Source organism: Chlorocebus sabaeus, chromosome 12, assembly GCF_047675955.1.
Source record: "Chlorocebus sabaeus isolate Y175 chromosome 12, mChlSab1.0.hap1, whole genome shotgun sequence".
Classification (NCBI taxonomy): domain Eukaryota; kingdom Metazoa; phylum Chordata; class Mammalia; order Primates; family Cercopithecidae; genus Chlorocebus; species Chlorocebus sabaeus.
The window spans coordinates 28,680,179-28,706,677 of record NC_132915.1 but is presented as its reverse complement, the minus strand read 5'-3'; the positions used below and the strand labels follow the sequence as shown (position 1 = coordinate 28,706,677).

Sequence of the window (26,499 nt, the reverse complement as noted above, 5' to 3'; positions counted from 1 at the left end):
TGCTCTGAGCAGAGCTGCCTCAAGCAAAGTGTATTTCTGGAATGGTGAATATTAATATTTAATAGTCAAGGGCCTCTTAATAAATCGTATGAATGCTGTGAACTGTCCTCTCCCCAAAAGATGCCCATCCTCGTGATGGATCATGAATCTCTTGGAGCCCATTGTTCCTCCTCTTCCTCCTCCCCCAAGGCTCAGAATCCCCTTCCTAGAGTTACGTCTCTCTCTTCAGGTCATCCTCTGAAGGGCCAACTCACTGGATGACTGCAGTAGGATATGTGGTTGACATTGTCCCACTATTGCCTTTGCTTTGCAGAGCTGAGCCTCTGTGCTGGCTGAGGGACTGCAGAGACCCAGAGGGGCTGCAAGGTTGGTCTGAGCTGAGGCCAGCACCTATCAATCAGGAGTCTTTTCTGCTAAAATGCCTGTTAGACAGTATGGCTAAGGCTCTGGAAACAAACCAGTTAGAGGAATGTATTACTGTGTCAGCACCCCAGGCAGAGAAAGGTGAACTAGACCCATATTAGGATATATGCTTCTATTCACTTATCAGCACATATTGCAAGCACACTACATGCCAAGCATGAGGTGCATGACCTTTATTTTTTATCAATTGCCATACAGTCTAGTATGTGCAATGATATTATATTGTGAGGATTAGAGTAGGGAACATTGTAGCTTGCTTTTAAAGGATGAGAAGCTTTCTCCGGGTAGGCAAAGCAGTAGAAGCATATTTCTAGGGAAAGAAAATAGGTATGAAACAATGGGTGTGAAATACCACAACGTGTTCTGGGAGCTATAGTTGTTCGGTTTTGGGGCAGTTGATAGGGAGAGCATGTGGGGTAGAAGAGGAAAGTGGCCACATAATATGAGAGCCACATATTGTCAGAATACCCTTTCTGGTGGTGCCAGGGAGCTCTTAAAGGCTTAGCAGTAGCAAATCCAAGAATCCCAGACCTTTAGACCCCAGCTTCTTTGTTGTTCCCAGACAGATTTGTTAAGCCTCTTAACCTGTGGCTGACCTCTCCCTGCTTCTTGGTGCCCCTACCTCTCCTTTCATATTTTGGCTTGACATCTCAGACCCCAGGGTTCTATTTCCTTTAGCATGAGTGCTGGCTGGAAGGGCCAGCTTGACCAACCTTATTCCCTGCTCCCCGTGGACTGCTTCCCTGACTGCCAATCAGAGCTGCTGTTTCTGAGCTCTGTGTCTGAAAAGACCTGAACAGCCTCATCCTGCACTGAGTCCTCCTGACACATGCCATCTTCTCCTGGCATCTTTGTGGCAACCCCTGAGTCCCTTTGCCTGGCTTCCCCAAGCCCAGTCCCAGACCCCTGTGTTACTATACCAGCCTGCCCTTTGGGATGGTTCATTCCTGACCAACTCCTCCATGTAGCACATTGCCCACTTGGAACTATTCTGGAAAATCGATCTTCTTTTATGCCTTAACCCTGCTGAGCCCAATTCCCCCACAGGATCAAAGAGCTCCTTCCAAAAGCAGGCATCCAGATGCAGGTTCCACACCCCATCTCCACATTGCTATTCCCCATTGGTTGTGTGTGGTGGGGGGGAAATTGATATGTAAATGATCAGTCCCCTTTCCTGAAGGGTTTCCTATCCCTTGGTCTGACCTTCTATATACTCACTGCCACAGCCATCCATACCCACAAGTGAATTTGACCCAGGGAAAGAGTAGTGACATCGAGTACTACAAAGACATCACAGATCACTTGCTATCAAAACCAGAAAGCAGGATTTATTCAAACCATCCCTAATGGCTCCCACGTGACAGACAAGCTGAGATACATGTCCTATTTGGAAACTGCTCTTCCCAGGTACCCCTTCATTTTCCCCCAGGCCTGCACCTCTTCTAGTCTTCTGTGACCGAGGGAACATGACCATCGTGCAGCCGGATACCCAGATCTGCACCCTGAAGCTACTCTTTCCTCCCTCCTCTCCCTCTTTCTTTGTATGCAGTAAAATCACCATGTCCCAGTCTGTCTGCCAAATAACTCATGGATCTGCCTCTCCTCACTGTAGGCACAGCCACTGCTTTTATTGAGACGCTGGTTATTCATCACCTGGAGTTTTGCTGTAGCCTCTTTGCTGGTTTTCGTTATCATTGTCTTCCATCACGTCCCCACCACTGCTGCCAGACTGATCCTCTGATCAGAAGACTTAACACTCTCTGGCCAAGGTTCCCCACTGCCTTTGGGCTAAAGCCAATGATTCCCAGCTTGCAACATTAAAATCCTTCCTGATCTGGTCCCTGCCACCTTCTCCAGATGCCTTCGTCAGCTTCTGTCTCCCGCCTTCTCTCTCCCCTCTCCCCTGATGCAGATCCCCACTCTCCAGCTCTTCTGATCTACTGGCCACATTCTCTAAAGGTTTTGGTCTTTTTATGCATGCCTCACTCTGCTGGACCATTCTTCCTCCTCTTCTACACCTGGCTCTCACCTACCCATCTCAGGACTACTCAGGGATCAGTTCCTCCAAGACCATGCTGTTGTAGTTCCCCATGCATCCTGGGTTTACTTCTTTCATGAGACTTCATACACTGTTATCTTTTCACATGTAAATCCTGGAGCCTGAGGAGCAAGGCTTAATCTGTCTTTATATCTACATGCCTGGTTCTTAGCAGGTACTTAGTAAGTGTTTATTGGAATATGTATTTGAACAAAGGAATAATCAGCTGTCTAATGATTTTAAAAAAGAAAGAAAGGTTTAGGTGCACTTCCAAGAAACCTGTCTTTGGTGATTTTTGTGTATGTAGCTATTTTTTAAGTTCTGCCTGTTTTGGAGGAAGTATCCAGTTTCACTGCAATGCCTGCCAAAAATGGCGCTGAGAATTTAATAAAGTAGATTATCTCTGTTTTGAATCACTTCAGACTATTTGAAAAGTTGTACTGGTTGTCCTCCTATCAAGAGTCATTTGTGTAACAAAAGTACATTTATATTGCAGTGAGTTTTCCCATGAAAGCAATGTTGTAAATGGTCATTAGACTTTTTCTCTTTCCAACTTTTAAGTTCAGGAGTACATGAGCCGATTTGTTACATGGGTAAATTGTCATAAGGATTTGGTGTACAGATTATTTCATCACCCAGGTAATAAGCATAGTGCCTGATAGGTAAATTTTCCATCTTCCTACCCTCCTCCTCCCCGCCTCCACCCTCAGGTAGGCCCTTGTGTCTGTCGTTCGCTACTTTATGTCCATATATACTCAATGTGTAGCTCCCATTTAGAAGTAAGAGCATGCAGTATTTGGTTTTCTATTACTGTGCTAATTCACTTAGAATAATGGCCTTCAGCTCCATCCATGTTGCTGCAAAGTACATGATTACATTCTTTTTATGGCTACATGGTATTCTGTGTTGCATATATACCATATTTTCATTATCCAGTTCACTGTTGATGGGCATCTAGGTTGATTCTATGTCTTTGCTATTGTGATTATGGACTTTATTTTATTAGCACTGACCCTTTTCTTCTTTAGGTGTGCGTACTGTCCCTCCAGCGAGACTTTAAATGTCTCCAAGGGCAAAGCTCATTCTTTACACCTCTCTGCAGCTGCAGCACCTGGCTTATTCTATACACTCAGTACATGTTTCAAGACTGTAATTGAAAACTCTTTTGAATTGAAAATTCATGTATTAATTTTAAAAGAACAATTAGGATCTATTTTTGTATTCATTGTAATTTACCATGATTATTTTTTCTCTGACATAAGTTATCTATGTAAAATCTAGAATCCCATATCATTTAATTAATTTGATAAATTATATCCTGAAATATTTATTAATAACTCCGGGAAATGACTTTGAGACAAAGTATTTTAGTGAGAACTTGTGTTTACTACCCAAATATTTTTACTATTTCAAGTGAAAGTCATTTCAGAGACAGTCTTGATAATTAATGACCTAATTGACTTATTTTACATTTATTATCTTTTTCGTTGAGCCACAAGTTATTAATTTTTAAAGAGTATGGAACAAATTTTCTTTTTTCACACAAATGACTGTAACCATAAATATTAATAGGTTCTCAGAATTTAATGAAACCAGTCTTAAGAATACTGAAGCTTTCTGATGTACAAAGAGGGATCTTTCTATGTAAGGCAACCTCTAAATTTATGGATCAGATTCTTATATCAGCTATGGGCATGTTTGCATGGGTTACAAAATGGGTTATTTTATATAATACTTAATTTAACATTATGGCTATTGCTTATCATTCAGCTATAGTTTTTCTAGGAGTAAACTTTTTACATTTTGTTCAGATAGTTTATTTTCTTTTTTCGATATTGCTTGCCTTCTCAGTTATCACTGGGGAAGAAAAAATGCTTTAGACGTACGAATACTTCAATTTAAACTATCCTCTAGTCAATAAGGAATTCAATTTTGTTTTTAGACTTCAATCAAAACATGAAAAGGGTGCAGGGACATCATTGACTCCACACTCCTAAATTACTTGTTTCGTTTTTGTTTTTGTTTTTTGAGGTGAAGTCTCATTCTGCTGCCCAGGCTAGAGTGCAGTGGCATAATCTCAGCTCACTGCAACTTCCACCTCCCAGGCTCAAGCGATTCTCCTGCCTCAGCCTTCCAAGTAGCTGGGACTACAGGCGTGTACCACCATACCCAGCTATTTTTTATATTTTTAGTAGAGATAAAGTTTCACCTTTTCGGCCAGGCTGGTCTCGAACTCCTGACCTCAAGTGATCTTCCCGCCTCAGCCTTCTAAAGTGCTAGGATTACAGGTGTGAGCCACCATGCCCAGCCAAATCCACTGTGTTTCAAAGTGTGTTTTACAATGCTGTAAACCCATGAGATATTTGATTTGCTCCATTGTCTTAAAATTATGAGTTTTTTCTATCTATAATAGTTTGATATCACAGCAATATAAGCATAAGGCAAAGTTAAAGTTGGTGAACAAATAAAACCAACTCATAGAATCAAAGATTATTTGAGCTGGAAGGAGTCCTAAGATGTCCTAGGAAACAGTAAAAGAATGCCTTCTACTCTCTGGTCTGAGAAAAAATGATTTTGGACTTACCTAGCCAAGCCAGGTTTTATTGTGAGAACAGAAATAATGACATCATCATATCAGGTGTGCAAGGGCTTTATAAATTTTTCTGCCTGTAAATGTTTTCACTTCGTATTTTGAGATAATAGATTCACATGCTATTGGAAGCAATAACACAGAGAGATATCACATACCCTTCACCCAGTTTCCCTCAGTGGTAATATCTTGCACAATCCTGCACAACCTTAGTACAGTATCACAATGAGGAAATTGACTTTGGTACAACCTACTGATGTTTTTCAGCTTTTTTCAGATTTCACAAGTTTTACATGCACCTGTGTGGTGGGGGAGGTTCTGTGCAATTTTAGACATACATAGATTTATATAACCACCACCATGGTCAAGTACAAAACAGTTCTTTCTCAAAGATGCTAATGGTACCCTTTTATAGCCACAGCTACCTCCTTCCCTGACGACTCCTTCCTAATCCTGTGCAATCACCAATCTGTTTTCCATCTCTATAATTTTGCCATTTCGAGAATGCTGTATAAATGGAATCGTACAGTATATAACCCCTGAGACTGGCTTTTTTTTAAACTCAGTATAATGCCATTGATATTCATCCAAGTTATTGCCTGTATCAGTAATGTGCTCCTTTTGATTGCTGAGTGATATTTCTTGGTATGGATGTATCACAGTTTAACATTCACCCACTGACGAACATGTGGGTTTTTTCTAGTTTTTGAGTGTTACAAATAAAGCTGCTGTGAACATTTGTATACTGGCTTTTGCGTGAGCATAAGTTTTCATTTCTCTGGGATAAATGCCTAAATTCAGTTTCTATGTCATATGGTAAGTGCATGTTGAATTTTTTAAGAAACTGCCATACTCTTTTCCAGAGTGGTTGCACCATTTTACATTTCCACCAGCAGTGGATGAATGATCTGTTTTTCTCCTTATCCTCGCTAGCGTCTGCTGTTGTCACTATTTTTTATTTTAGCCACTCTGATAACTGTGTATTTAAGTCTCTTGCTAAAAAATTACTTGAGTATATGCCCCAGAAAAGCAAGAGATAAATCTAATAAAGCAGTTTGGGGATATAGAAAAGAGCGGTGAAAAGACAGCAGAAAAGCTCAATGGTTAAGTTTAATGCCTGGTAATATGCCCGTGAGACTATGCAACTGACAAGATTCCTAAGAAAAGGCCTACGATACAGGAGTTTAACGTGTGTGTTTCTAATAATAAGCACTCCTGTGAGACTTCATCTAAATCTATTCTACAGCCATTGGTATTGCTTCATTATATTGTAATTACTTGATTACGTGTTTAACGTTTGCTACTAAAAATCTGCTCTGTGGGAACTGAGGAACCTCATTTTCCCAGTCTTAGCTCACTCCAGAGTTCTTACACAGCGTTTCTCTTGGTGTCAGTCTTCTGATGGAGCCTAGGAAGTAGCAACAGCAAACATTCTTGGAATAGTGAATCTTACCTAGTCAATAAACATAATAAAAGCAGGTTTTAGTAATAACCTACACATGGCTCGTCTTGAAAGAACCAAAGTAAATCCTGTCAACATTGTGAATTTGTGGATAATTGTCTGGAGTACATTTGTATTGCTCCTTTGGCCAAGGTCTGTTAAAGGCCAGTAAATTACTAAATTGCAACTGTGTTAACCTCTTCATCCCTCAGTTTTTATTTAGGTGGCGACTGGTGTCCCCATTTAAGACCATCCATACACCACAACTGTTCAGTAGTCTTGGGAGGGGCTGGTGCCACTTGCTGCAGCTTAGTTCTGCTGAAGGTGGGGAATGGAAATGAGCTGCTGGCAGTAACAGAAGGAACACAATAATCTGTGCAAGATAGTGTCAGGGTAGCTACAAAAATCAAAATACTCTATATTGTTCATGCCTGACTTTCTACTAAGTAAGACAATTCCCACATTTTACAGAATATGCTCTTCTGGGTTTTGGTGGAGAGAGGGTTCCATCTTGGATATAACCTATAGATACCAAAGTAGCTTAACATGTAAAACAAATCATATGTAATATGTAATCATCAAATATGTATATACAATACAATACATAATACTTTATTTCTTGGACAATAAGGGTGCATTTCCAAGGCTTACTTTATTTGTAGGTTGGTTCAGGTAACATTTATTTAGACTTACTTTGAACCAGACAATCTATTACATATAGGTTCTCTCATTCATCTTCACAAAGCCCTGTGAAGTGAGTGGTATGATTCCCTTTTGACCTAAAGAAGTGAATCCTCAGGAGAGGTTCAGCTTCTGCAGGTCCACAGAGCTCACAGTGCTGCATCCAGAATTTATACCCAGGTCTGTCTGACTCCAAACCCATGTTCTTTCATCATTACACTCTCCTTAAGGAGCTTATGTGTAATGGTGGTAAGGCCACTGAAATGAAAACATTAAGTAATAACATGGACAGATACAGGCAGCATGGGCTAGAAGTGCTCAATGACTGGTCCCCTAACTCTGACAAGGAGTTGTAGGGGCAGATGCTGTAGGAGTCAGGAAGGGGCTCAATCCTAGTGGAGAGCTTGGTTTGGACAGAACAATGAGTTCATGAAATCTTGCAGCCTATTTCAAGGAAGGAGGAACAGAGGAACACAGTGCCAAGTGACTAAGGAACACAAAGTAAAATAAATAATCCAAACATTTAATTTTAAAAATTTAATGAAAAGCATAATCAAGCCCATTGACATTTGCCAACTGTTACCAACGTGCATGCACACGAAATCCTATTAAGTCAAAAGCGAGGCTTCCTTCTGAGCAATGCGATGGTTACAGGGGGATTGATTGTTTTTGAAATCTTGCAGGGGAGGAGATTAGGGACTCGATGTGTGACGTTGAATCCTGTGTGAGCAGCTTTTGAGAATTCTGATTCACTACAGAAACGGAAGGATTATCAAGTCAGTAGTTTGCTTTTTTTTTTTTTTCTTAACTCTCACTTCAAACCAAAGTATTATCGAAATCTCTACAGAAAGAATGAAAATGGGAGACTGAAAGTAATTTCCTCGGCTCTAAGAAGTAAACTCCTTTTCCTTTCTTCCTAAAAAGAGATATTACCTAAAGATTGGAGAGTTGAAGCATTTCCTGAGTTTGTTGTTATATGTCTAGCAAGTTTTCGTTTTAAGTAACTTGTCCCACAGAACATTATATATACAATAATTCAAGTTAAGGAAAGCTAAAATCTTTGGGCTTATAAAATAGAACAATGCTATATCTACTACTTAGAGTTTCTGGCTTTTTTGTAAACAGAACCTACTGGTCTCTGATTAGATGACCCTAAGTGTAGGAGTAAGGTTGATATAGGCCCCAAATGGAAAGACCCACAAAGTATCTGGGGGAGGGAGCAAAGGGAAGGAAATGCCCCCATGGACCCCTCTCCTCCCTGTTGAGAATCCTGGGAGTGCAGAGAGAACAGCTATGGCAGGAAGGGGATGTGGCCACACGGGGCCTGATGACAGCAACTCTGGCTTTGAAGATGTCTCTGGAAAGGCTTTGAGGTTGGCTTCTGTGGATCTGGTTGTGGATTCTAATGTAAGCCAGTCATACAGATTGTGATGCAAAACAGAGCAGGGTTGCCAACAGCCAATCCAAAGATGTAGGGGTGGCAAACCCTGGTGATTTACAAAATGCAGTTGAGGCTCCTTACCTTGGGAGGAACTTCTGGAAGCTGGTGAAGGACTGAGTTACAGAGATTTAAGGCATATTTGAGAGTTTCCAAGGTCCAGGAAAATATTACAAAGTTTAAAAAATGGTTCAGAAATGTGCCTTGTGATACATTACCCAGTGCATTGTGTACTTTTCAAACATGACCTTGTCTTCCTCCCAGAAGCTTTCAACTTAGACTTAAACAGTAAAGAGTAAAATCAGTTTGATTTTATAGGGCTTAATTTCATTCATTCAACATCCAGGGCACATTTATGGAGTACCCACGGTGCTGTAGGACCAGGGCCTGCATGTTATTTTGTGAAAAGTAAAGTACTTCTTTGGACATCCAGTGGTTCTGAACCTTTCAGAAAAGATCACCCCATACTGGCTTCTGAGACGTTTGGGGCCACGTGTATGGCTCTTCATCCCTGTCAGTATCAGTCCGCACTCTTTACATGCCCTTCTACCCTGCAACTGAGTGTCCCTTTGATATCACCAGTGTTCTTCCTTCAAAAACATTTTTAAATTTAGTGTTTTTTAAATTTTGAGACAGAGTCTCACTCTGTTGCCCAGGCTGGAACGTGGTGGCATGATCATGGCTCACTTGCAACCCTCTCTCCTGGGCTCAAGCAATCCTCCCACCTTAGCTTCACAAGCAACTGGGACTACAAGCACATGTCACCACGCTCAGCTAATTTTTGTATGTTTTGTAGAGAAAGGGTTTCACCATGTTGCCTAGTTTGGTCTGGAACTCCCGGCCTCAAGCAATCCACCTGCCTTGGCCTGCCAGAGTGCTGGGATTACAGGTGTGAGCCACTGCACTCGGCCAAATTTAGTATTTTGATTGAGCAAGTATAACTATTCTCTCCTCATTTTTGTCCCTTCAAATACTGTACTTCTAAGTGACAAGGTAGAAAATGTTCATGGGGGGGATATCTCCCTCCATGAGAATGAAATGGCCAAGGCCAATCTGTCATGAATTGATATATGACATGCAACTTTTTATAAAAAGGATACATCTGCGAACCTTTTATAAAAAGGATATATCTGCGAATATATACGTCAGAAATATCTTTTAAAAGGGATGTGTACTTCACTGGACAGATCAGTTGTCCATAGCTACTAAGGCTGCAGAGAAGTTAAAACTGAATGTTTATTTAAAATGTCTTCATCCAGCCTTAATGCAAGCCTGGCTGGCTGGAATTATTCTACATCTCATTAACTTCCTCTCTTCATTTCTGCACACAAAGACCTCATTTGTAAACTTTGCCCATATTCAGCCAGCTCCAGATGTTCCAAAGACAAACCATTATAATGACCAAGTCAGTGTTTGCTGCATTTTCATAAGCACCTGGTAATCTCTCTTCAAATGACGATGGGAGTTCTTTAGAAGCTGAGATTCTCCATCGTTTGATAGTCCTCCTTCTGAATTGGCTATCCAACTGTTTTTTTTTCTAGTTTGTTAGCAATTTCAGAAAGAGGTCAACAGTCACATTTTCAAAGATCAGAGAAAGCAGTGATTCCAGGTTGCAAATGTACTCTCTGTCCACTCAGATGTGCGGGCAAATGTAGTTACTTAAGTATCTATCAATACTTTTCCCTACTAGCATCCACTTCCTCAAACTTCAACTTATCAATTAATAACATTGCAGACTCTTCTGGTTTAGACAGTCACCTCTCCAGTTAAATACTCTCTTTATTCAAAGTTGAACTCTCTCAGGGTATGTGTGAACTGTCCCTGTTTTATCCTCCATTTTTTAGGTGAGCACCACTGGAAACATAGGGTCCTTGTCCCATGTGGACACACAGAGCTGGGAACATTGCCACAGACCTCCCCATACTTATGCATTCCATCTCTGCCTTAACTGTCGCCCTCATGCCAAGTGTGGCTTTCAACTGTGTCATGTTGAGCCACTCTTGTACCTTCTTTAGTTTTGATCATGTACATATATTATTATTCAAAAAGTAAAATAACTCAAGACCCCAAAGGATTTCTTTTTTCTGATGATACTTCTCAGAACCTGGATTTTCCATCACTTCTTTTAAAACTCACTCTGTAGGTATTTGCTGTTCTTACATATTGTTTCTCAGTACCGATGGTGACTTTCCAGGCCTCAGATTTTTCCTGCTCTGTGAAAGTTTCAACAATCGTAGAGCATGGATCAGCCGAGTTTTCTTTAGCCTTAAACCACCACAGGAATCTCAGTTGATAAATTCCGCCTTATCTTCCTGCCAAATTAATTACGTGTTGTTCAGCAAACAGTTCCGAATTTTCTCTCTGCAGAAGGCTCTGTGCTAAGACCTGTGGGAGGTACAAAAAAATGAATAGGATGTAGTCCTTTTTCTAAGAAGCTTAGAGTTTAAACACTAAGTCTAAACCATCGAGGTCTTATTTATCATGGACAGATTCTTCCATTCTTCTTCTCTTTCTTTGTCCATAAGAGTAACATGAAAGGGGAAGGGTAAGTACTTTTTTCTTTTTACTAAGAAAGGCAATTTACCAGAGTTGGTGAGCTGTAGCAGACAGTGGTGAGGGTTCCAGAATTTTACTTCACACATGGACGTGGATGTGGGGGCTTGGACCAAGTGTGGCCTCTGAGTCTCACGAGACAGCCGGCCTGTGCCTGGGCTCTCTGCTGTCATACCAGTTAAGCCGCAATGAAGTAAATCACTCGTGGTAAAGCCAACAAGAAGATATATCATATAATGAGAAGGACGTGACATTTTAACATATTAGTTTTAAGACTGTTTACAAAATAATTTATGAAGACATTTTTATTTGAAGAAATGAAGTGTTTATAAAGAAAACAAACCAAATTCATCCAGTATAGGAATCCGGTGAATATGTATATATACACACACACACACACACACACACACACACACATTATATATATACATGTATATGAAATCTTTTTAAATGATGGATGACTATTTTTAATGCATATAAGGTATATTTTTATTACTTCAAGTTTTTTAAGTGTGGGAAAAAAAAAAAAAGCCTTGATACAGGTTAATCCAGTACAGCCCAAGTTCTAAATCACGGCATAGACACCATGAAAAACACATTATTGCCAAAACTAGGCTAAGGATTTAATATTTATTTCATTCTGCTTTACCAGCCAGAATTGTATGGCTTGTCACAGCCTGTATTTTCTCATTATGACATTAGCAAAGAACACTGAGCTTTATTGAGGAAATTTAATTAAATTGAAAAGAAAGTGTTTGGCTCTAACTAAACTGACACAATACAAGGAATTCTAGAACTGTGCTCTGAGGGGTCTACTTTGTGAGGAATGGCAGGCCCTTGGATTCATTTTTCCCTCAACCAGTATTTTCAAAAATGTCTATTTGCATAAAATCTCCAGGACACTATTTTGAGTTTTCTTACGTTATTGAATTAACAAAAATGTATTTGCCAATCATTAACTCCTTGTTCAGCAACTAGATACTAGGCCAACTGGAAACATTACTCAGGACCCTTGGTACATCTTCCTGTCAGCTCCACATTTTGTTAATTTGGTTGTTTATCAGATCTTCTGTCAAAGATTGATCAAGTGAGATGGAACATAGCAAGTTTTCTGCTTTAACTTAACACTTTAGTTAAGATCCCAAATTATTAATTTCTGTTTTTTTCTCTGCCATCTCTAGCTCATCATTGGCAAAGAGTAAGTTAATGCTAAACAGGTATAGATATGCATTTTATCTAAGCATTTCAAAATAGCACACTAAATTTAATTTTGAAAAGTTTATACAATAAAAATATATAAAAGTAGACCAAATATTGTAATGAATCCACATATACTCTGTGCTCTATTTTTAACTCATGGCCAATCTAGTTTTTTGTTTTTTTGTGTTTTTTTTACTGCCTCTCTTCCCATATAATTTGAAACACATCCAAGACATCACATCATTTTACTCATATGTATTTTAGTAGGAATTCCTAAAAGCTAAGGGCTCCTTAAAAAAAAAAAATACAATACCATTATAATGGATTAAAAATATTAATAATTCTTACTAATCATCAAAAGTCAGTGTTCAGATTTCTAATTGTTTCAGAAACAACTTTTCGTGTTTTGTGGTTTGGATCAGGATTTAAATAGAATCTACTTGCTGAGTTCCTTGTCACTCTGCTTTTTTCATTTTGAAAGTATTTGTTGACGATATTGGGTTGTTTATCCCAGAGCATCTGGATTTTGCTGATTATATCCCATTGTTTCATTTAACACGCTCCTCTCTTGTGTGTTTTTTCTGTAAATGAGTTGTAGGATCCTACAGGTTGACTCAGATTTAGGTCTGACTTCATATTTGGTGTCTCCGCTCTTCAGGAGGCACATCATGTCAGAATGCCTTTCTTTCTGCCATGTTAGTACCTGTCGATGACCACTGATTAGACCCATTCATTTATCAGGAGTTGTAAAATGGGGATGTTCTAATTTTATTATATGTCTGCTAGACTGCACAAAGGAATTTTAAACAAAAGAGTACCTGTCACATCGTAGGTGCTCAATAAAATGTGTATTGAATGGGTTAATTTCCATAAGAACCCCTGTGACAAGGGAGCAGAGGGCAGGAAAGCTAAGACGGTCTTGAGATGTGTTCCATCTTAGGTCCAGCACCAAGCGTTCTTGGATGATTAAAGAGCCTTTGCAGTTGACCAAGCCTGTGACATACTGTTCTTGCAAAGGCTTCCTAAAGAAAAATGTAATAGGCTTACTAGACTCAAAGCTCAGCCTAATTTATAGCAAAACAACCTTGCCTTTTATCTGCCATTTAGCTGTATGCCTACTAAACACTAAATCGAAAGAATCTCTATAAATATCAGCTTGATTTTTGCCCTTGACACAGTGTATATAAAGTACCTATGGTGTGGGTAGGTTTGAAAACATTGTAGGCTTTTATCTTTATTTTTCTGACAACACAGAGCACATAATCACAGTAAATGTTTTCAGTGCCAAAAATTTGTTGATGGGCATTGTAATCATGATGCACAGCTATCAAGTTCTTATATTTAAGATACAAGGTGTAGTGTTTTACATTCTTTGCTGCTGAATATTTTGGTTTTCACTTACTTACACCTGTGGAAAGCAATATAACAAATATTCATCCCTACTGTGTTCAGAGCACACAGCAAGATGCACTAAATCAAACTAGTCCTTGTTGAGACATGAAGTCTTGTGTGTATGGTACAAAGAATATAGATGTAACCTGAGGTAGAATTTCATATGACAGAGGGACACTAATAACATGCTTGGGTCTTCAGAGGGGAGACATATCCCAATAGTTTGTTGAAATCATTAGTAAATTTGCATGAAGTAGGGACAGGCTTTGAAAAAACAGTAGGATTTGAAAAGATGATAAGGACCATCTAGAAGAAATGACATGAGCAGAAGCATCAGAGTTTACATCTTCAGAGCACATTCAGGGGTAAAGAGCTCCAGTTAGACTAGCCTGGCAAATGTCTCTAGGCAGGCATTAAGTAACAAAAAAACATTGGCTGGTGCCATATTAGTGAGGACCTTCTATGTCAAATTGAAGCACTGGCACCAAGCAATGGTGAGAGACTCAAGGCTTTGAGTAGGGGTGTGATGTGACCTGGTCAAGCACAGGTGTCAGAAATGGATTCAGATGTCAGAAATGGATTCGTGAGGAAAGAATGGGAAACTGGGCCAGGTGTGGTGGCTCACACCTGTAATCCCAGCACTTTGGGAGGCCGAGGCAGGCGGATCACCTGAGGTCAGGAGTTCAAGACCAGCCTGACCAACATGGAGAAACCTCATCTCTATTAAAAATACAAAATTAACGGGTCGTGGCGGCATGTGCCTATAATCCCAGCTACTTGGGAGGCTGAGGCAGGAACATTGCTTGAACCCAGGAAGCAGAGGTTGTGGTGAGCCAAGAACATGCCATTGCACTCCAGCCTGGGCAACAAGAGCGAAACTGCATCTCAAAAAAAAAAAAGAAGAAGAATGGGAAACTGAAATTAATTCTTTATCATTAGAGAGAACGAACGTTTTGATAATTAAGAAGCTGCAGGTTTGGGTGACTCAATGAAGGAAAAGGAGCCATGAAGTATGAAATCATATTAGAATGATTTCAAATAAAAGAGGAAAGTGAGGAAAAAGAACTGCTTTGGAGTGAGATAAGAATTTAGGGTTGTAGCACGGCCATGTGTAGACATTTAGAAGGCCGGTCATGGTGGCTCACGCCTGTAATCCCAGCACTTTAGGAGGCCAAGGTGGTTGGATCACTTGAGCCCAGGAGTTCAAGACTAGCCTGGGCAGCAAGGCAAAACCCCGTCTCCACAGAAAATTAGCCAGGTGTGGTGGCATGTGCTTGTAGTTCCAGCCACTCGGGAGGCTGAGATGAGAGGATCACCTGAGCCCAAAAGGTCAAGGCTGCAGTGAGTCATGTTTGCACCACTGCACTCCAGCCTGGGTGACAGAGTGAGACCCTGTTTCAAAAAAAATTTTTTTAATTTAAAAAAGAAGTTTAGAGATGTCCTGAAGGAAATATATTGGGCTGCAGCTTAGGAATGAAGTCAGATTAAATGCAACAATTTAGGAATTTTCTGTAGAAAGACAGTAATTGGAATCTACCTTTAAGAAGCTCTCAAATCCATCCACTTCTCCCTTGAGCTCCCCAGCTACCCCTACTCATTCAAGTATTACCATCTCTTACCTGGACTGTTGAAATACCTCCCAGTCGAAAGTAGGTACTTCCTGTGGGATCTTCCCACAGTTCCCTGATTTTTTCCCTCCAGACCTTATTACAATGTGTAATTCGGGCTTGTTTAATGTTCAATATGGAATAGTTATCTGTTGTATTTATCCCTGAAGATCTATCAACTTCCACAGTGCGTGGCACTCAAACATTTTTTTTTCCAACAAAAGAGTCAATGAATGTAAGTACTAGAAAGTAGAGAAAAGAGAGAACTTTAGTGAACACCTTTAGGTCACAGGAAGAAAAAGTGGGAAAGTCAAATAGAAAGACAAAGAACCAAGAGAAGCCAGGGCACAATAGCTAAGGGAGAGGGGAGATTCAAGGTGGGGTGGTCATAGGGATTGATTCTGCGGATGGAGGAATAACATGAATAGCTGACATTAATTGAGTGCTTTTTGTGTGCCTAAGACTTGGCATGGATTAACTCAGTTAATCTTCACAATAACTTTGGTAGGAATTATTTGGTAGGAATCCTTATTATAGAGATAATACAGGTGAGAATAGACACCAGAAATATTAGATACTTAGCCCAAAAACAAATAAGTGGAGGAGCCATGAGTCAAACCAGGCCATCTGGTTCCAGAGCAAGGAGTCTTAACCACCCTGCAGCCACACCAGCTCCTGCTAGCAACAGGACAGAAGATAGTTTAGTGGGCTAAGGAGTGTGGTATTAAAGATGCAAAAGCAAAAGGAGGACCAGCTGCTCTTTGTAGTCTTTAGTCATAAAGAGAGGATGGCAATGCCTGTGATTCTGAGTTAGGATATTTCCACATTAGGTCCCCAAATCTACAGAAGTTACAAGAGCACTCATGTATCACCAGCCATGAAAACCTGAGGAATATGCTCTTATTTCAGGAACAGGTAGTTTTTGATCATGTCTTCAGGGTACTCTATCAGCTGCTTTGACGTTGACTTTGACATTGACTTTTTACTACAATCCAGTGTTGTTATTGACTTAAATTAGTCCTTGAGCGAGAAGGAGGAAAGAATCTGACTTTGGCAATAAAAAGCCTTGCAGTATTCCAACTTGCTTTTTCAGTTTTAAATAGTTCTGTGAATCATTCCTGCTTCCTTTTTTTTACAAGTGGGGAAGTAAAGTCCTGCCAGAGCTAGACGGAAAGGCACCTGTATTTGCATTTTAACCTGAGTTTTGAATAGCAAATGCATAGATACAAGATCCACCAGCAACAGCAAGGTCAGCCAGACATTCTGGAAATGTGCACCTGAATGATGAACTGGACCAACTGGTGTCTGTCATGTTGCAGAATGTCGCTCACTCTTAAAGCTCACACATGTTAAGTTGTTGGCAGATTTATCAATTCTTTTCATTAAAGGACTAGGATGATATGAGTAACGGAACTATTTTGTTCCTAATTGATGCAAATCTTAAAAATACGTGACTAAAATCTGTTCCCAGAAGTTCTCATTACAGAAGCCTTTTAATTTGTTTTAAGATATATGCATATACATTTCTCTTTTTGTTCCTTCAGATTTCTTAATCGATGGTGATTTTTCCTAACCCAAACTCTAACTGCAATGGTCAGCTTTCCACATACGGGGATAGAATTTTTTTTAAGCCTCTTCCACTCTGAAAGTAGGGGTCTTGGTCTCACAAGGACAACTTAGCACCCTGGCCTCACAAGGACGACTCAGCCCCCTTTCCAGATGCTGGCAATCCAATAGAAGAGCACAGAGGAGATGAAGCTCTTTTTAATATTTTTTATCACTTTTTCAAAAGTTAATTCTCTCTTGGAATTTATTCTTAAAAAAAAAAAAAATGAGCCCCTTACAGCATCAGAATAGTGTCTTACTTTATCCAATACTTCAGGTTGGACCACACAGCCTGACTTTGTCTCACCTATAAAATTGCCCAGTTCTCTTAGGCCTGTTCATGGGCAGGGAGAAAGACTGCAAGTACAAAACACATGGTTCAGGTTCAATATTGCAGGAAAAATATAAGAAAAAGTATTTCATTTTTTTAAAAAACTTCTTAACAATTCATGGATGCTTTGCTGAGGAAAATTCTTTGCAGAGGTTGAATATTGCATGACAATGTAAGAAAAACTTTTTAAAAAAAAAAAGAAAGCTTTTTAACAAGCAGAATTAATTCATGGATACTCTGCAGAGGAAAATCATGGTGTCAGGAATGCTTTTAAGCTTGACCACTCCTAACTTGAATAAATGATTCTGGGTGCCTGTTAGGAACATCCACAGTGTTGTCAGAGTCTTATTACAACTTGCTTTTGAAGCCAGCTTACTGCTTTGGAGGAAACATTGACAAATGGGTGCTTTGGGCTGCACAGGGCACAAGACTGTCTTTTTGCCAATTGAAAATTCATGCGTTGTCAGCCATCCAGGCCATACCCCTTGGTATCCACAAACCCAGAGCTTCTAAAGGAATTGGGATTTGCCAAAATGACACTGGTAGGCAGACCAGCAATACAGTTCTATTTTTGTTGGCTAATTTAGTGACATTTGTTTTCAGAAGTGTAATTCTAGGAATGTTTACTTCAAGCTCTCACCTGTTGTCTCTTGAGCGAGTGTGAGGGATAAGTTACCGTGAATTATAATCATAGTGATAAGAGCTAGCAATTAATTAAACACTTTATGCTGGGAACTTTTCTAAGCACTTGACTTGCATTGCCACATTTAACTTTTACAAGCACCCTATATGATAGGTAATATTGTGAGCACTTTACAGATGAAGAAACTGAGACACAAGGAGATGATGTGACCTGCCTAAGGTCATAGAGTCCATGCTCTTCATCACCCATCCCCCATGTCCTAATCCACATCTCTCCAAGAAAGGAAGCGCTAGCACTGATAAATATGAGTAGGGAAATTAGCATCTGCACATGGTCATTCATTATGAAGAGTTGTTGAAGCTATCTGGGTGGGTACTGTTCCCGAGCCATCATTTTGGTATAATTGAGAATTAGAAAGGTTAAGTCCCTTCTACCACTTACTTCTGTCTGAAGAAAGCATCCAATATCTGTTAGTGTTTTCTTTTAAGAGTCTGGCCCTCAGTGCTCCTGACGTAAAAACAGTCTTTCTTTCTCCCATGGTCTGTGCTACCGTATGGTGCAGTGAGGCATTGATACACCTCCATGGAGAATCAACCAAAGGGTCTAGTACTCAAGCATTGGATGGGTGGTAAGAAGCATTTCCCATCACCCCTCCCTTCCTCCTCGAATCTTGACATCACTCCTCCTTCCATTAGGAAGGCTGGTTCCACATTGTTATCAGGCCACTCTTAGATCACTTGGGTTAGAAAATCCCACAGCCCAAACCTCTTAAGTGATAAGATTCTACTCTCAGCTCCTGCCTGACTCCCTTCTGAACTTGACTTTTTGAGAGAAGAAGCATGAACCCTCTGGAATAATTGATACTCATTTGCAGCGCGCTCTCAGTTCTCATTGATGGCAAAGATGCCTGTAATGCAGAATAACCATATTTTTCGAAGGCCACATGCCATAGTTCACAAAGCCTTTTCTTAGGTGGCATCCATGAAGTGGCAGCCACAGGTAACTGAATCTTCAGGCCTGATCCCCTCTTTTCTATATCATAAATATCAAAAGGCAGTTGGGCTGAGCAAGAACAAGAAGCATAAGTAATTCTGGATTATTTTATCCCTAAACAATGATCTATACGCTATGATCCTTCAAGGTGTTTCCTAGCTAAAGTATAGGAACAGCTTCTCATGTTGGTTCAGAGACAGCTGTTCTGACAACCAGGGTTGTGTTACTTTTCTGCGCAGCTTTGTGTGAGAAATACCAGGTATTAAGAAGTCTGTTGTAGGGGAGAATCATACAAATTAGTAGAAAAAGAACTTTATCATAGAGGAAAACACCCCGTTTGCAGGCATTCTTCCTGAACACTGCTCTTCCCTCTGAAAAGGTCCTGAGTGTCAAAGCCCCACCTATACCCTGAAGCCATCTCAACAGACTCGGACCTAGACCTTGTCTCCTGTCATTTTCTTTTCAGAGCATTGTCATCTCTTTTGTCTGGCTGCATCCAACTATTTTTAATTCCCTTGCCTCCCTACTGTCTGCTGAGTGGATAATTAAACATGAAGTACTATGCTTTGTTGAGATTATATGTTTTTAAAGGACTTGCGACAGGAAACTGAACAGCACCTTCGAAAGACGGACTTTGAGGGCCAGGCACGGTGGCTCACACCTGTAATCCTAGCACTTTGGGAGGCCGAGGCAGGCAGATCACGGGGTCATGAGTTCAAGACCAGCCTGGCCAATATGGCGAAACCCTATCTCTACTAAAAATACAAAAATTATCTGGGCATGGTGGTGGGCACCTGTAGTCCCAGCTACTCAGGAGGCTGAGGCAGGAGAATCGTTTAAACCCAGGAGGCGAAGGTTGCAGTGAGCAGTGCATTCCAGCCTGGGCGACAGGGTGAGACTCTGTCTCAAAAAAAAAAAAAAGAAAAAGGTTTTGAGAAGAAAACCACTAACTTCCAACAAGTTTAAGATTATGAGAACAGAATTCAGATAAAGACATATTCTAGCTGTGTCTTCATGCTGAGAAAGATACAAGCTTGTAGAAACTATTGGTTGTTGGTTTCTCTGCTTTACTGCTTAAGAGTATGGACCCTGGAGTTAACTGCTTGGGTCTCTGTCACTTGTGTGCTGTGTGATATTGAGCAGATTACCTTGTCTCTCTGTGCCTCCAGTTTTTCATTTGTAAAACAGAGACAATAGTAGTACCTAGCTTATAGAGTTGTTGAGAAGACTGAATGCAAATGAGCTTTGTAACACTGACACATGGAAAGCACTCAATCCGTGCTATTAGCGAAACTTTTATGGAGGGTTGAGAAAACATGTGCTTGTTTCAGATTTGCATAAAATTCCCATCTTGGAGCCATTATGATAATCCTTCCTGCATGTGGCCTAATAATAACCTCAAGTGATTTTATTTTGATTCTTCATCTCTCAGCCACCCCCCTGGGAGGAGTAACAGGAGCTGTGTGTCTGTATATCTAGAGCTCTCTGATAATGGGTAGATGAGACGAACAGGCCTTTGGGTTGACTGGCTTCCTGGTTCTTTTTCTCATTCAGGTGCTGGAAAGCTTCAAGATCATGGACTATAGCCTTCTGTTGGGAATTCATTTCCTGGACCATTCCCTCAAAGAGAAAGAGGAGGAGACCTCACAAAATGTGCCTGATGCTAAGCGGCCTGGGATGCAGAAGGTTCTCTACTCAACAGCCATGGAATCTATCCAGGGTCCAGGGAAATCTGGAGATGGGATAATCACAGAGAACCCAGACACGTAAGTACAGCCACACACCCACCCACCCTCTTGATTGTGGTAGCCCACGTCACTGGGTAATTATACACAGTCACATTCACCTTAGGGTGGGACTCCAGGAACTAATTTCTACTTGGTGCTAAAATGGGTTAAACTGGTCTCCATTTCTATTCATTTAAAGATAACTAGATGGGTGGCAGTTCCTCAAGTTATTACTCCTTCACCCACTTCGTTTCTTTTTTCAAATGGCTCCATTTTTTTTTTTAAACAATGGCTGAAAATGTTTTTGTCCCCATTAACTACATATTCAAAACATTCACCGCAAGAGGAAAGAATAAACTTTGAATTTGAATAAACATGTTTTATTATTTATTTTTTATTTTTTTGAGACAGAGTCTCCCTCTGTCACCCAGGCTGGGGGACAGTGGTGCCATCTCAGTCCACTGCAACCTCCACCTCCCAGGTTCAAGCGATTCTCCTGCCTCAGCCTCCATAGTAACTGGAATTACAAACATGCACCACTACATCTGGCTAATTTTTGTATTTTTAGTAGAGATGGAGTTTCACCATGTTGCCCAGGCTGGTCTCACACTCTTGGCCTCATGTGATCCACCTGCCTTGGCTTCCCAAAGTTCTGCGATTATAGGTATGAGCCACTGAGCCCAGCCTGAATAAAGATGTTTTAAGCAAATACACAATGAGAATGAAGTTTGCAATTCAGAACTTTTTATCTGCCTAAGGGGATTCTGTTGTTCTAGTCTTGCACCCTGGCAGATGTGGTCTCTCACCTCAGCCAGATGTGATAGTAACTACAGGATTAATTTGCATGTATAAAGTGCATATTGACTAACAGAAACAATTGCCACCAAAGTTATTGAAATGGTAGACTGCATCAGGTATAAGGACTAGCTGAGCAAGGAGACTGGAAGAAAGAAATCATTTTCCACGGCCATAAATGCCTGCCTTCTAGAATTCTCCAACAGTGACTAGACCATGGGCATATTTCACTTTTGTAAAGGAAATTAACACATATTAAATCTTTTTTGAAAAGTTATTTCTTGCAAATCAATCTAAATGTCCAATAATCAGTTAAATTATCCTGTATCAGTGAAATACAATAAGGCTATTAAAAACCACATTAGCATTGAATATAAGGAAATGTTTATCATTTAGCAAGTAAAAAATGTAATAAAATAATACCCCTTCTCGACTAATACACACACACACATACATATATACTAGAAAAGTGTACCAGATGTTAATAGTAGTTATCTTTGCATCCTAGGAATAACTGTTTAATTATATTTTTCCTTTGTGTTTTTCTGTATTTTATTTTTAAAAGTAAATATACATTACTCTTTTGATCAGAAAAAAAGGTATTGCATTTTTTAAAAGGAATATTTTATAATGGTCTAAAAATTCTTGCTCATACTTTAAAGTAGGAACAAGTTTTAAATTGAATTCTTCCCATCCAGCTCTTCAGAGTTAGCAGTTATCATATTATTCTCCTTTGTAGGGAAGTATTAATACATCATTCTGGATTCCCAGGATGACCTTAACTGATGCCCAAAAAACAAAAAGAAAAGAACAAACAAAAAAAAGATGAGTGGGAGATAGCCCAGAATTCTTAAAAACGGTCTATTTTTATTTTCGGTCTATTTTTATTTTCAGTCTATTTATTAGAAATGATTTTTTAACTTTCTATTCTTATAATATGTAATCAAATATTTTCTCTTTTGCTCTATCAACAGAATGGGAGGCATTCCAGCTAAAAGCCATAGGGGAGAAAAGCTACTTTTATTTATGGGCATTATTGACATTCTACAATCGTATAGGTAAGGAGTTTGAGGAGTAGTCTTTTATTATTTCAAAATCAATCTACAAAAGCTTCTGAAAAATCACCAAATGAGAGTGATTTTACATTCTCTTTTTAATTTTTCCATGGATGTTTAGGTTAATGAAGAAGTTAGAACATTCCTGGAAAGCTCTTGTTTATGATGGGGTAAGTGACTTATTTTCCTTATTACACTGTATATATTTCTGCTTTCTCAGAGACTTCAGAGTATGTGCAGAAAACTGTGTTGCTACACTCTAAGAGGAAATGAAACAACGGTCTTTATAAACTCAGAATCTTAGGCTAGTAGATCAGTTCAAATTTGAGAATAAAGACAACATAAATTTGAATAACTATTCAAATATATGACATCCAGCCTAGCGGCCAGAAAAACAAAATGATATCTATGTCTGTGTGAAATCCAAAGGACCTAACTTTGAGAGGGTCTTTTTCTGTAGGGATGATCAGGAGGGCAGTTGAAATGAAGTTCTCACACAACCAAGCTACAGTAAGTGTGAGCCCTGACTCTGATGGTGGACAGCCTGGATTTGAACTCTGCATTCACTGCTGAACTAGCCATGTGACCAGGCACAGTGCTGGTTATGTGGCCTCTTACCCTTGTTTATCACCTATACCAGGGGGATAGTAATGACACCTGCCTGGTGTGAGCATGGGACAAAATAATGCATTTCAGTGTTCAACACAATGCCTAACAAATACAGACACAGAAAGTGAAAACTTTTTAGTTGGTATGTATTTCTGCATCAACATTTATACATGCTAGCTGCCTGAGGATGTCTTTTTTTAAATTATTATTATTATTATTATTATTTTTTGAGATGGAGTCTTGCTCTGTCACCCAGGCTGGAGTGCAGTGGTGCAATCTTGGCTTGCTGCAACCTCCACCTCCCGTGGTCAAGCAATTCTCCTGCCTCAGCCTCCCGAGTAGCTGGGTCTACAGGCGTGTGCCACCACGCCTGGCAAATTTTTGTATTTTTAGTAGAGACAGGGTTTCACCATGTTGACCAGACTGGTCTTGGACTCTTGACCTCAGGTGATCCACCTGCCTTGGCCTCCCAAAGTGCAGGGATTGCAGGTGTAAGCTGAGAATGTCTTAATTGATGTAACTGAAGAAAAACATCAGTTATCAAAGAGCAGTTTCTCCCATCTTTCTCTCTCCTTCTTTCTCACATTCTGTCTCTGTCTCTGTCTCTGTCTCTCTCTCTCTCTCACACACACACACACACACACACACACACACACACACACAGTTCCATCTAGACATTAGATTTCTACTTCCTGCTACTAACAACATTTATTGGCCTAAGTTAATAACTTGAAGTAGCAATTCCAAAGAATATTTTTGTCAAGGATTTGGTCACACATTTCCTCTTAAGATGTTAGCAGATACTTTCTTTTGAAAGAGAATAAATTATAGATGATATTCTTTTTTGGAAAGGAACACATAATTTCTCAGTTCTGTGGAAGACTGTTAATAACCTTTCAGCATGAAAGATCTACATTTTGTGTACCGGCTAAGGACTGACTTCAGTCAGAATGCACTTTTAAACAGCAGGTTCACACATTTATTTCCAAGAATTAACCTCTAAGCTGGGTGTAGGGGCATGTGCTGGTAGTCCTGGCTACTCAAGAGACTGGGGAAGGATGATCGCTTGAGCCCAGGAGTTCAAGTCCAGTCTTGAATATAGCGAGACCCTGTCTCTAAAAGAAAAATTTTAATTAAAAAAAAAAGAATTAACCTCAATCTTACTCAAATCAAAAATTCCTCCTATGAAAGAAGGTCAATATGGTAGGTTAGTTTTATGTTTCCTTCAAGCTGAGAAAGGAAGGGACTGCATACATAGTACCTTGAACATTGAAGGGGAGAGAGTGAATACGCTCATTCCATTCCCCTTCTGTTTTCTGAAACCGTTTCAGTTTCCTGTTACCAGATGGATCTGAATCGTCTAGTCTTGTACTGACCAGGTGCTTCTAAGCTTCCCCCATCTTTGTCTATTTAAAACCCAACACATTGCAGGGAGACCAAGGCGGACGGATCACTTGAGGTCAGGAGTTCGAGACCAGCCTGGCCAACATGACGAAACCCTGTCTCTACTAAAAATATAAAAATTAGCCGGGCGTGGTGGCACATGCCTGTAATCCCAGCTACTCAGGAGGCTGAGGCAGGAGAATCGCTTGAACCCAGGAGGCAGATGTTGCAATGAGCCAAGATTATGCTACTGCACTCCAGCCTGGGTGACAGAGCAAGACTCCATCTCTAAATAAATAAATAAACCTATCATTTGTTTTTCATTTTTTTTAATGAAAATTTCTGTGCTGTATATATCACGAACTTATTTTTGTTTCTTTTCAGACATGGCTCTTACTTAAACAGTGTTTAATTCATGCCAAAGGGAACAACGTAACTTCTCTTTATAGGCAAGGGCTGAACCTTGATCCTCTATGGATACCCCTTAGGCTCTTGCCTTCTACTGATATTTCTAAATTACTGCCTTGTTGGAAGAATGTGTCCACTTCAGGCCAGAAAGAATACATTTTAAAAGATGTAGCAGGGCCAGACACAGTGGCTCACGCCTGTAATCTCAGCATTTTTGGAGGCCGAGGAGGGCAGATCACTTGAGGTCAGGAGTTTGAGACCAGCCTGGCCAACATGGTCAAAACCTCTCTACTAAAAATACAAAAACTAGCCGGGTGCGGTGGTGGGTGCCTGTAATCCCAGCTACTCATGATGCTGACACAAGAGAATCACTTGAACCCGGGAGGCAGGAGGTTGCAGTGAGCCGAGATCCGCCACTGCACTCCAGCCTGGCGACAGAGCAAGACTGTCTCAAAAAAAAAAAAAAAAGAAAAAAGAAAAGAAATTTCTCTATTGGAGTCCATAAACCTGAATTCAAAATGAAGCATTATAGAAGCAAATTTACTATGTCTGCAGGTGTACAGCTTAGATACATGATTTGGATAAATGATTACTAAATAAACATAGAAAATTAGCTCCTGCATCCATCCCCTTTCCCTTCATGCACTCCCTTTCCTGAATTTGTAATCAAATGACCCTTCAGCCCTAAAGACTCCTGCCAAGCACGAGAGAAGAATGGAGTTAACAGTTTAATTCAATTCAACTCTACGCAATCAGCAGATAATTCAGGGCAAAGTAGTCATCTGTTAGCCTTGTCTCCTAGGAATCCTCCTAGCATCTCCTCACCTTGTTATTGGGAGATGAGACTAGAACTATTTTTTAGCTTAAACATCAATGTCACTCACATTAGGATAGTTTTGTTTATGTCCCCAATTTTTGTTCATGATTAAGGGAGTTACCCTTCATTCCAGATGACACTTGATGCACTGATTGCCTGTATGTAAAAAAAGAAATTAAAAACTCCTCCCGGGACACAATGTTGTGAATGAGGACAGCTGTTTTGATTGATGTAGCACAGTTTTTTTGCTGACTCTCCCCTGCTCGGTTTGGTCTTGAGTGTCTAGAATCTTTGTTCCGATTGAGTCTATGCCCTCCTCCCTCAGCCCCAGACTCCTGGGCCCCGCAGGACACAGGGCATTCCTGTTCTCTATCTCTGGGCCACCTTTGGTTAAGAATGTTGGCTAACAGGGAACCAACTGCATAGATCTCTCTTCTGACTTGAGATGAGCACTAAGAGGTGACCCTGTGATCCTGTTTTTTTGTCTTTTCAGGACACTGTTTCCGTTCATAGACCAAGCTTTTATGCAGACAGATTTCTAAAGTTCATGAATTCCAGAGTTTTCAAGAAAATTCAAGGTAAGATTCTTATGAAATTTTTTTTTTTTACTTTTAGCAGCTAATTTCATTATGTATCTTTGCAAAATTTTTATTGGAAGAACTAACGCATTTCTCTCCCTGCGGCAGTTATCACTTAGTAATTATGGTTAAGTAACCCAGTCTGGTGTTTATTGATGTCCTAATCATTAGAGTCCTGTTTAGTGGTGAAAA

At 40.1% G+C, this 26,499-nt stretch overlaps 1 protein-coding gene across 2 annotated transcripts in view; it reads left to right on the top strand.

Annotated features, from left to right (window-relative positions):
• The window catches only part of PIP5K1B (phosphatidylinositol-4-phosphate 5-kinase type 1 beta), a 305,606-nt gene that overhangs the window by 193,174 nt on the left and 85,933 nt on the right, over positions 1-26,499 (top strand). For both annotated transcript variants that reach the window (XM_007969425.3, XM_007969424.3), the window contains exons 8-11: positions 20,490-20,701; positions 22,432-22,515; positions 22,634-22,682; positions 26,223-26,307. In XM_007969425.3, the coding sequence (XP_007967616.1) occupies positions 20,490-20,701; positions 22,432-22,515; positions 22,634-22,682; positions 26,223-26,307 (430 nt within the window). The remainder of the gene's footprint in view (positions 1-20,489; positions 20,702-22,431; positions 22,516-22,633; positions 22,683-26,222; positions 26,308-26,499) is intronic.